This window comes from Carcharodon carcharias, chromosome 26 (assembly GCF_017639515.1).
Source record: "Carcharodon carcharias isolate sCarCar2 chromosome 26, sCarCar2.pri, whole genome shotgun sequence".
NCBI lineage: Eukaryota > Metazoa > Chordata > Chondrichthyes > Lamniformes > Lamnidae > Carcharodon > Carcharodon carcharias.
The window spans coordinates 13,252,270-13,264,304 of NC_054492.1; the positions used below are offsets into that span (position 1 = coordinate 13,252,270).

General features: G+C 44.7%; 1 protein-coding gene across 13 annotated transcripts in view; it reads left to right on the plus strand.

Annotated features, from left to right (window-relative positions):
- The window catches only part of sema4ba (sema domain, immunoglobulin domain (Ig), transmembrane domain (TM) and short cytoplasmic domain, (semaphorin) 4Ba), a 439,407-nt gene that overhangs the window by 387,342 nt on the left and 40,030 nt on the right, over positions 1-12,035 (plus strand). For all 13 annotated transcript variants that reach the window (XM_041174645.1, XM_041174643.1, XM_041174648.1 and 10 more), the window contains one exon: positions 316-473. In XM_041174645.1, the coding sequence (XP_041030579.1) occupies positions 316-473 (158 nt within the window). The remainder of the gene's footprint in view (positions 1-315; positions 474-12,035) is intronic.

Consider the following 12,035-nt stretch of genomic DNA (forward strand, 5'->3'; position numbering starts at 1 on the left):
CAATAACCTTGATTTAATGCAGGAATTTTATGCCTGATTATTTTAGTGGGTGGAACATCATGTGCTGCTCAGCTCAGTCGTGTAAAAGCCAGACCCTTAACTTTCTGATTCTACACAGCATTTGCTATTCAGCGTTTAAAGCAATCCAACATCGCTCTATAAAGAAAAGTCTCATTCAATTAGCTTTGTCAGTGAACACCAGTCAAATGTTAGCATTGCTTGCAACCTTGCATTCCATAGCCAGGGGCACCGATGGTTTGTATTTAACTCATGGAGCTAGACATATTTTTAAACTGTCTATTACTTGTTTTACAGATCCAGTGTTTGTAGGTTCAGAGTTTATTTGGGAGAGATCCTCTGCAAAGAATCCCAATACAGACGATGGAAAAGTCTATTTCTTCTTCAGCGAAACTGGCAAAGAATTTGACTTTTTTGAGAACACGATTGTATCACGGATAGCCCAAGTCTGTACGGTAAATTAAAAAGCCTGGAGGGGAGGATGCCTTCCTGTTTCTAGTAATTGGTTCAAAGTTTACTTTATGTAATGCATAACATACTGACCTTGTGCTCCTATTAAAGCTTTGGGAATTTTAGACAATAAGGCAACCTTTGTAGGATTTTCTCTTTCTCTACTTTAACTGTTGGATCGAGAAATAAATGTAGCTGGGAATGGTAGCATTGTGGTCTTGTCATCCAGAGACCTTCAGTTCAAATTCCACCATTGCAGTTTGAGAATTTGAAACCTAGAATTAAAAAGTTGTCAGTAAAAATATGAAGATATAATCAAAACCCAACTGGTTCTTCTTCACAAAAGAGAGCCTGCAGTCTTTACTGATCCGGCCTACCTGTGACTCCAGTCCTGCACCAGTGTGGTTGACGATTAACTGTCCTCTGAAGTGGCCTAGCAATAGCCATCCTAAAAGCAAAGTACTGCAGATGCTGGAAATCTGAAGTGAAAACAGAAAGCACTGGAAAAACTTAGCAGATGCAACAGCATCTGTGGAGAGAGAAACAGAGTTAATGTCTTGAGTTTCCAAAAAAGAATCATATTGGGCTTGAAACATTAGCTCTGTTTCTCTCTCCGCAGATGCTGCCAGACCTGCTGAGTTTTTCCAGCGCTTTCTGTTTTTGTAACAAGTTATCCTGTTGTTTCAAACTCTGGGCAACAAGGCAATAAATTTCAGTCCTGACCGTGACACCCACATCCTGAAAATGAATCTGTGGTCCACTTGGTAGCACTCTCATCTCCGAGTCACAAAGTTCCAGGTTCAAATCCCACTACCAGGACTAGAGCACAAAAATCAAGGCTGTTGCTCCGGTACAGTACTGCAAGTGTGCTGCACTGTCAGATGTGCTATCATTCAGATGAAATATTAAACTGAGGCCCCTTTGGTGGGTGTAAAAGGCCCTATGGAATTATTTTGGAAGAAGAATAGGGGAGTTATTCCTGTGTCCAGATCGATATTTATCCCTCAATCAACATCACAAAAATAGATTATCTGATCATTATCACATTGCCATTCTGGGAGCTTGCTGTGAAAAAATTGGCTGCCGCATTTCCTATATTACAATAATGACTACCCTATGAAAGTATTTCATTGACTGTAAAGCACTTTGAGACATCCATGGCCATGAAAAGCGTTTTACAAGTGCAAGTCTTTTTTAAAAAAGGAAACATTAACAAATGGAAATATGGACTAAGAAAACAAGCTGCATTTTTGCGGTCACAAAACCCAGCAGACCTTTAAAATGGCAAGCCGGACCCAATTCTGGGATTCCTGACCCCATTCCCAGGGTTTCCGATTATTAACAGGACTAGGTGCCAGCTGGTTTGAATGGTGAGCCCACACCCTGAATTCCTGACCTGACCAGCACCATTGCAGGGAAAGGCATGTCCTAGTCCCCCTCTGCCTCTTCCTAGCTCTGACTCTTTGATCTCTTCTATCAATTGCACAATGTTTATTTATACAAGATTAAGAGGTTTCAAGTGCATACAGTTTCAGCTATTGATACTTCAAATGGTCTGGACAATTGAAACATTTATTAGCCTGTAGTAAAAAGGTGTTCTTTTTTTAAGAAAGTGGGCAGTTATCAATGAATGACTTATGAAAGCTATTTTTATACATCCTACTGTAATTATAGGGTTCATTGGTCCTATACAGTGTAAAGGGGTGGATAGGCATGAAAGTGCCAAAACTTTGCCATAGAGGGTGATTGGGGGACATACCATAGCATGGAAAGCATGAGGGGCCAAAGTGCACTGAGGCAGGCCTTTTAAACAGTCCGTCACAGCTACCCCTGCGGCTGCCTCCGAACCTTTCCTGTGTCATCTGGCCCGACTGCAGTCCATACCTGCGCCCCCCCCCCACCCACAAGACCATAAGACATAGGAGCAGAAATTAGGCCATTCGGCCCATTGAGCCTGCTCCGCCATTCAATCATGGCTGATAAGTTTCTCAGCCCCATTCTCCCGCCTTCTCCCTGTAACCTTTGATCCCCTTACCAATCAAGAACCTATCTATCTCGTTCTTAAATACACCTCCGAAATGAAAGTCCAGACCTTGTTAGCATTTTCTCCCGAGGTGGGTGGGCCAAGCTGGGAGTTTTCCTGACTCTCGCTACCTACCCTGAGGATGAAAATCCAGCCCAACGTGACTGCTACTGCGCCTTCAATAAAGGCAGGATTTCTTTCTACCTTGACTTAGGTTACAAAAAAACTCTCCCTATATGACATAAAAGTAAAATGTGGAATACCTTTGTGTGGAACAGAATAATAGATTTTTAACATAACATTATATTAGCTGATCCCTTGTACATTTATCATTTTGAGTAGTGAATTATGTGTATTTCCATTACTTGGCACTGTAGCAGTGACTTGTTTTAATCTCATTTGACTGATGAAGATTGTCAAGTGGGATAACCAAAACATAAATGGGAGGGTTCACTGAACGCACACTCCTGCTGTGGAGCCTTGCCCGCAGGGAGAGCATGTCAGAAAATCATTGGCATGTGTACATCACTCCAGGGAAACCAGTGGAATAGCGTCGGCTGCACTTTTACCACAGGTTCGCTAGAAAGTACGTGGAGAAATGTCACCCCTTATGCTAGAGTCATCTGTTGGTCACTCACCTGAGAAAATAGGAACAAGAGGAGGCCATTTAGCTTCTTGAGTCTGTTCCCATCATTCAGCTGGATTATGGCTAACCTGTACTCCAGTCCATTTACTCACCTTAGCTCCATTTCCCTTGCTACCCTTACATAACAAAAATGGTCTTCAGTCTGGAAGAGCTCCAGTTGTCCTAGTATCCACAGCCATCTTGCATGAGGGAATTCCAGATTTCTTTTACCATTCCGAATGGCCTACCTCCACTTTTAAGATTCTCCCAGAAGAGAAAGTAGTTTCTCTGTATCTACCCCATCAAATCCTTCTATCCTTTTAAACACTACAGTCAGATCGTCCCTCAATCTCCTTAGCTCAAGCCAAGTTTATGCACCCTGATCTCATTATTTAATTCTCTAAGCCCTGGTATCATCCTGTAGTCCTTCAGGAGTTTAAATTCATTTCGTAGAGTACGTGTGTTGGGAAGGTTGTCCCTTTTCATTCTATACTTCTGACCTTTCAATCCAAGTGCACACATTCATAGGCATCTAAGCAATTCATTTCTCTGTTAGTGTTTGAGATTAGGTCTAGTCAGTGCAGTATTTACGTATGGAATGAGGTTGCACTTCACAAATTTCAATTATACTTTTTTGTGATCTTTCCCTTATTGAGAAGCCAAAATGATAACACATAATGCAGATTTGAAAGGGAGGAAGCAGCAAATCAGGAACTAGTGACTCAGTGATGCTTGGGTTTTAGAAACCTAATGATTATCAGAGTGAGAAAGAACTGAAGAATGGGGGGGGCGGGAGTTACACAGGTCTGAGGCTCTGGCAGGAATGAACTAGAGTCAGAAATTGTTCACTGAGGTTTGGAGGTTGATTTGAATTTGGGTTGGGATGGGACAGGAGGTTCTGAGACAGGCAGTGGATCTGGACGCTCTCCTCGGTGAGAGAGGCCCAGCGAGTTTTAATGGGCAGGCCTCATTTGCCTGGAGCTTGTTGGCCTCTCCCGGTCAAACCCACTGAACCGGCTGGTGGGCAGGAGTGAAATCCCAGGTGGCAGAAAGCTGTGGTCAGGGACCCAGAGGAACAACCCCTGGCACAAACTAAGTAAATCAGAAGGTTCGGAAAGCGGATCACAGCTGTTTAAAGCCTCTGGGTGGGAGAGGGATGGGTTTGGGTCATCAGCCTGCTGTACACCCTGAAATCAATGGGCAGTTAACTAGGTCGGAGTGCAAAGGAATGGATCAAGTCAGCTTCTTGCCAGGTGGGTAGGTTAAATGAACTCCAGACGTTGAGGCCATAATCAGATCAGCCATGATCTTATCAAATGGTGGAGCAGGTTTGATGGGCCAAATGGCCTACCCTTGCTCCTAATTTTTGTTCATATAAGATTGGATTCTGGGAATCCTGGTAGCCATGTCAAGTGTGTAATTTACCGCTGATATATAATAGGTGACGAGCAATATTCTACTTGCACTGAGATCTGAGAACCTAGGAATAAAATACAACAAAATGGCACATTTAGGATTTATTACATAAAGGGGAACAGCAGGTGAGTTGACTTTGAAAATATAGCTCATTGTCAAAGATGCTTCTATATTTAGACAAACAGATTTGGATCATATTTGCATACAGCTGGTAAAATGTGCCGTTTGTAAACAGCCTCTAATAATTCAGCTCTTCCGTTTGAACTGTGTATTTTGATAGCACTAGTTGATGCAACTGGATAAAGAGGGGATCTTGTTGAGTACCAATTGTGTTTGGAGACCCACAGTCAAATTCAGCCTAAGGAGATGAGCTATTATCATTCGTGAAGGGTATCGCTTACTGATGGGGATTAGAATTACAAGTAGATTTGACAGCCTGACGCTAATACCAGTCGATGTTAATCCTTATAAAGTAGCACACCATTATATACAATGTTGGCTGTAGGAAAGCATTAATTATGAGCATTACCCGAGGCGCTGAAGGATGAGGATGCCTGTTAGGCTGAAATGACGGTGGTATCTTCAAATGCTCAGTGTCTAGTGTAGAGGTGTCTATGGTATTAGGCTTGTGATACTAATCCTTGGTTATCATCACGGGGAACATAAAAGTCATCTATCAAAGAATATCCACCACGGGTAGAATTTTACGACAGCGGGATTTTACGGTCCTGCTGAAGTCAGTGGAAGTCCATGGACTTTAGTTTGGCTCGCCGCATTTTACAGCCCCGTTCTTGCCATGATGGGGCCTTAAAATTCTGACCCATGAGTATTAGCTATGCACCATTCTATTACTGTATAGCTCTTGTTTGCTGTACGCTCCTTGTACAAACTGAGTTTTAGACTGCAAACTGTAATTGGGATTAGTGTTTTGAACTTTTGTAATCTACACTTAAAGCTGGTGATAGTGTGTAGCCTAAGGTGAACTGGAAGGACAGGTTGTTGAGTTGTTAAGACTTGTTTGACAATACTGTTTTCTCTTTGCTGGCGATTGAAAATAGTGAAATAAAGGCTGGAAAACATTCAGCAGGTCAGGAAACGCCTGTGGGGAGAGAAAGACCATTGACCTTAATTCCCCAAAATTAGTGGGTTGAAGTCGTGTCAGAGGTTAAAATCTGAAACAGGAGCCTGATCTGCTGAGAATCTGCCCACTAATGGTTTTAATGGAGGTGCGTTGAGAATGGGGCATCCAATCTGCTCGTGGGAGGCAAGTTGTTCATTTAAGTATTATTATGAGGCTGCTTGCTGCTTTCTAATCAGTCACAATATTTTTAACTCACACCAGACGGACTTCCCAGATCTCGGAAAACCCGAGAGGTGAACAGAGGTGGGAGGGTTTGAATCCATGAGGTAAGTGCTCTTACAGCACGGCTTGTGGGCCAGGAGGAATGAAAGCATTTTTGACAGGTTCAATAAGATACCCAGCAACCCCTCCCACAACACCCCCCCCCCCCCCCCCCCAAACCCCCACCCCAGCAATCTGTCTCCTGTCTTCTCCGTCCTCCCGCCCGCTGCCCACCACCAGACTCCCCCACCCTGCCATCAAGATACCCCCAGCCCCCACCCCCACCCCAATGATCTCTAACACCCCATCTGATCTCCTCAGCTGAGGCCTTGTGAAGCAGGCTTCTCACCTGACAGACCTTCAGCCTGTCAATCAGGCAGCTTGTGAGCGAGAAACCAACTGGAAAATTTACAGGAACCCTGCAGTTAAAAATGCCTAACATCCAGGAAACCTGCGCTTCCCCACCTCGGAACACCCTGTGAAGAGTGAGCCCAGGGTTAAAACCCAGGCCGTTGTTTCAGGTCTGTGACCTTTCACTAGAACTGGAAGATGTTGGAGATGAGCAGCCTTTAAGCAGGTACAGAGCCAGGGAGAAGGCGGGACGGGTGGTGGGGGGCAGTTTAGAAAAAAAGGAGAAGCCTGTGTTAAGATCGAGGGGAGGAGAACTTAAATGACAAACGGGATGATGCTACGAAGCAGTATCGGGTGATAATGAGACGAGCACGGCAACAAAAGATGGAAGGTGGGAGCATCAGCTGCCTGACCTGCTGAGTATTTCCAGCGTTTTCTGTTTTTATTTGAAACAAAAGATTGCAGCAGAAAAGCCAAGGAGGAGGGAAGCATGGAAAACCTGGATAAGAGGAAAAGGCTCCCAGAATTTGGTGGAAGAAAGGCAGGTAGAGCCCAGGGATGCGGACCAGCCTGCCAGCTACGCGCTGATAGGGGCTCCCCACCAGCTCACAAGTCTCTTCAACTCTCAACGTCTCTGGCAAAGTTATCCCCCCATTGCTACCATCTGCTGCCCAAAAGAGAATGGGAGCGATAGTTGAGATCTAAAATTGTTAGGTCCGTCTTGAGCCCAGAAGACTGTACCTAGTAGAAAGATGAGGTGTTCTCCCTCAAGCCTGCATTGAGCGGGATGGAGAATTAAAATGACAAGCGACTGGAAGCTCAGGGTTGCACTTGTGGGCTGAATGGGATGCTCAGCAAAGTGATCACTTCGTCTTTCTTTGGTCTCGATGTAAAGGAGACTGCTTTGTGAGCAGCAAACAGAGAATACAAAGTTGGAGAAGGTATGAGTAGATTGCTGTTTCCTCCTGAAGGATTGTTCTGGGTCCTGGAGATAGACAGATTTTTAATCAGTAAGGGAATCAAGGGTTATGGGGAAAAGGCAGGAAAATGGAGTTGAGGATTATCAGATCAGCCATGATCTGATTGAATGGCAGAGCAGACTCGATGGGCTGAATGGTCTAAATCTGCTCCTACGTCTTATGGTTTTATAGACAGTGAGAAGGAAGGATGTGAAATGGAAAGATGCTGGGGGAAGGAGAACAGGTGCTGGAGGCGATGGAAGAACGAACAGGATCCCATCGGAATGCTGAAAGGGAAGGGATTGGAGGATGTGTTTGGTTGTGGCATTGTGCCGGAAGTGGTAGAAATGACAGAGAATCATCTGTTAAATGGGGCAGCTGGTGTGGTGGAAGGTGAGGTCAAGAGAACCCTGTCGTGATTCTAGGATGAAGGGTTGAGAGGCTGAGAGTAGAAGCACAGGAAAGAGGAAAGACGTGGTCAAGGGCCCTGTCAACTGTAGTGGAGGGAAATTCTTGACTGAGGAAGAGGGAAGGCCCATCAAAATGTGACGTGGCATTGACAGAACAGATGCAATAGAAATGGAGGAATGGAATAGCCTTCTTATGGGAAATGTTGGCGGAGGGGGGGAAGGAGGGCGGGGGTTCTGGGAAGAATGTATAATCAACTATTTGTAGGAGTTGGCGATCTTGTAGACATTGGTGAATAGCCTATCCCCAGAACTGGAAATAGAGAAGCTGAGGAAGGGAAAGGAAGAGTGGACCATGTGAGGATGAGGGAGGGTTAGAAGTTGGAAGCAAAGTTGATGAAATTTTCTAGTTCAGGATGAGAGCAGGAAGCAGCACCCACACAGTCATCAATGTACCAGTGAAAGATATGAGGGAGAAGATCTAAAATTGGTGCACAGTTTTTTCCTGTGATGGATATCCCTGCTTATAACAAGTGCTAAACAGGTAAAACAAAATGTCCAAAGAGTTGAGACTTTTGGATTTGTCGTGACCTGACATCTATTTAATTTCTGAGTTCTGTGAGAATCAAATATTCTAGTCTAAAAATCTATCAAAGAGCTACATATGCAATTTAGGGGTTTTTAATGGCAGAACCTCTTTAAAAAAACCCTCAATAATTCCCTATCAAAAACAATTCTCAAAATAAGTCATTCAGACAATGCTTAGAATATTTAGTTATTGGACAGGATTGAATTGTATAACTTAGATGTAATTTTCATTTTGCAACAGCTAATTATCTTTTCATAATCGAAGGAAAAATATTGAAAGATTCTGGGAAAGACCAGGGAAATAGTTTTGGAGTATAGTAAATTTGACTGATCTGGAACTAAAATTGGCACAGGTACAAATGATGGGCCAAAGAGCCTTCTTCTGTGATGATTCAGTGACTATTTGCAAATAGTGGCAGACCAATAATAGTTCTTAGAACGTGTATTCATCTGTATCCAAACAGAAAGGACATTGGGTAACTTTACCCCCGTGAGGAAATGCAACAAGCCATTGCGTACTTTGAGCCCAGCATCGCTGTAATGATGTGGTTACTTCCAAGATTGCAAACTTAATTTAGCTGCATTTTCAAAGTTCCCAGTCCAGCAACTAGTGGAAAGCACAATTCATTTATTTTTGTTAAAAGTAATTAAACCGCTCTATATAAATGTGTACTTTCCAACCATGAAAAGGGAAATGTGTACCTTTTGATCCTTCTCTATTAAGCAATAAATTGTATTGTAAAAGGAAATGTCAAAGAAAATTAATAGAGAGCTGTGCATTCCTCATGGGAAACTGAAGCAGCATATCCAGGAAACACTTGGAGATATTCCAGTAAAGATATCTGTAAACATTTCAGAATTAGTCTAGATATTAAAGTGTTCACCACATGATAGTCTTTCCAGATATCAAATTCTCGAATGAGAGGCAGTCGTTCAGACTTCAAGAAGAACAGGACCAACAGCTGAGGACTGTTCCCAGGTTCTGTTTATCAGCATCTGACAGGCCCTGTTCCCCATATAAAACCTGGGTGATCCTCCATTCCATTAGCTGGGCAGGTGACTTCCAGCCAGGAGGTTTAATACATTCCTGGGATAAAGCAGACCTCCTGGGCATTTCTGGAATCAACCATTTCCGTGTTTAATTCTGGAGTAATCCAGTACTGTTGTACAATTCTGGAGTAAACCAACCCTGATTTCAAATTCTGGAATAAACCAATCTAGATTTACAATTCTAGAGTAAACCAGTCCTGATTTACAATTCTGAAATAATACAATGCTGATGTACCATTCTGGAGTAACCCAGTCCTGGTGTGCCATTCTGGAGTAACCCAGCCCTGGTGTACCGTTCTGGAGTAACCCAGTCCTGGTGTGCCATTCTGGAGTAACCCAGTCCTGGTGTACCGTTCTGGAGTAACCCAGTCCTGGTGTACCGTTCTGGAGTAACCCAGCCCTGGTGTACCGTTCTGGAGTAACCCAGTCCTGGTGTACCGTTCTGGAGTAACCCAGCCCTGGTGTACCGTTCTGGAGTAACCCAGTCCTGGTGTACCATTCTGGAGTAACCCAGTCGTGGTGTACCATTCTGGAGTAACCCAGTCCTGGTGTACCATTCTGGAACAACCCAGCCCTGGTGTACCGTTCTGGAGTAACCCAGTCCTGGTGTACCATTCTGGAGTAACCCAGTCGTGGTGTACCATTCTGGAGTAACCCAGTCATGGTGTACCATTGTGGAACAACCCAGTCCTGGTGTACCATTCTGGAGTAACCCAGTCCTGGTGTACCATTCTGGAACAACCCAGCCCTGGTGTACCATTCTGGAGTAACCCAGCCCTGGTGTACCGTTCTGGAGTAACCCAGTCCTGGTGTACCGTTCTGGAGTAACCCAGTCCTGGTGTACCGTTCTGGAGTAACCCAGTCCTGGTGTACCGTTCTGGAGTAACCCAGCCCTGGTGTACCATTCTGGAGTAACCCAGTCGTGGTGTACCATTCTGGAACAACCCAGTCGTGGTGTACCATTCTGGAACAACCCAGTCCTGGTGTACCATTCTGGAGTAACCCAGTCCTGGTGTACCGTTCTGGAGTAACCCAGCCCTGGTGTACCGTTCTGGAGTAACCCAGTCCTGGTGTACCATTCTGGAGTAACCCAGTCGTGGTGTACCATTCTGGAGTAACCCAGTCATGGTGTACCATTGTGGAACAACCCAGTCCTGGTGTACCATTCTGGAGTAACCCAGTCATGGTGTACCATTCTGGAACAACCCAGTCCTGGTGTACCGTTCTGGAGTAACCCAGCCCTGGTGTACCATTCTGGAATAACCCAGCCCTGGTGTACCATTCTGGAATAACCCAGTCCTGGTGTGCCGTTCTGGAGTAACCCAGCCCTGGTGAACAATTCCAAAGTGAAGCAGTTCTTATGCACATAATGGTACTGATACATTAATAATTCAAACACTAGCAAGGCTTCCAGTCTGTGGCGATCATTAAAATGTAGCCAGAGGCAGTCACTGTGAGCAGCTTCAACAATAACAAGTCATATTTATATCACGCCTTCTTCAGTAATAAAATATTCCAAGACCCTTCATAAGAGCATTATTAAACAGGATTTGACACCGAGCCATGAACGGAAATTTTAGGATGGATGACCAAAGGCTTGGTCAAGAGGAAGATTTTAAGGAGCAACTTAAAAGTAATCATTTCTATTTTTCAGCACAGAAGTCAGCATTTGTCCTTTGACAAGAAACATGTAACTTCACATTAATAATGCTCTATTTAAATACTGTTCAATGAAATGAATTATTTTGAATGTCCTGAAGTAAATAATTAGATGGAATATGTAACATATAGAGCTGAAGTTTACAGTCCCCCCACCGGGTGAGTTTGAGGCAGGGAGTTGCGCCTAAAATAGGATGAGTGGCTGTAGCCCAACGCTTTCCTGCCCACCTCCAAGCTGTCCCCCATAGTACATCTGCCAGACTGCCTGCCCTCAGGCCTATAGAGGCCATTAACTGGCCAATTAAGGGCTAGTTAAGGGTCTACCTCTGTCTCTGCCTCCATAATATGTTGGGTGGTGGATAGCAGTGGAGAGTAGGCAGGCTGCTTTTCTGCCAATTTTGGTGAAAAGGCAAGAAGGAGGTGTGGGTGCCGTGGTGGGTACCTACTCTGGAGGGTGCATATAGAGGCACCCAACCCCACCCACGATGTTACAGCCCATTGTGCCTCCCCACTGGCCTCTAAAACCCACAACCACCCCCCCCCCCTCCAGCCCACCCTAGGGACCTGATCCTTCCCCATCCAAAAACCCCAGACTCATCTTTCAGTCTGGTACCCATGTTCCTTCTCCTCAGGACTGCTTGTAGTCCCAACAGTAGCCACTACTGAACCCTCACACTGCTAGTACTACTCAACTGCCAGCCAATCAGATTGGCACTTACTCAGCAATAACCTGCTCAGCTCAGTTTGAGTTCTGTCAGGGCCACTCAACTCCTGACCTCATTATAGCCTTGATCCAAACATGGGCAAAAGAGCTGAACTTAAAAGGTGAGGTGAGAGTCACTGCCCTTGACATCAAGGCAGCATTCGACAGAGTGTAGCATCAAGGAGCCCTAGCAAAACTGGAGTCAATGGGAATCACAGGGAAAACCTTCCGCTGGTTGGAGTCATGCCTGGCACAAAGGAAGATGGTTGTGGTTGCTGGAGGCTGATCATCTTAGTCCCAGGTCTTTGCCGCAGGAGGTTCCTCAGGATAGTGTCCTGGCTCAGCCATCTTCAGCTATTTAATCAATGACCTTCCTTCCATCATAAGGCCTGAAGTGAGGAAGCTGATGATTGCACATTGTTCAGCACCATTTGTGAATTCTGA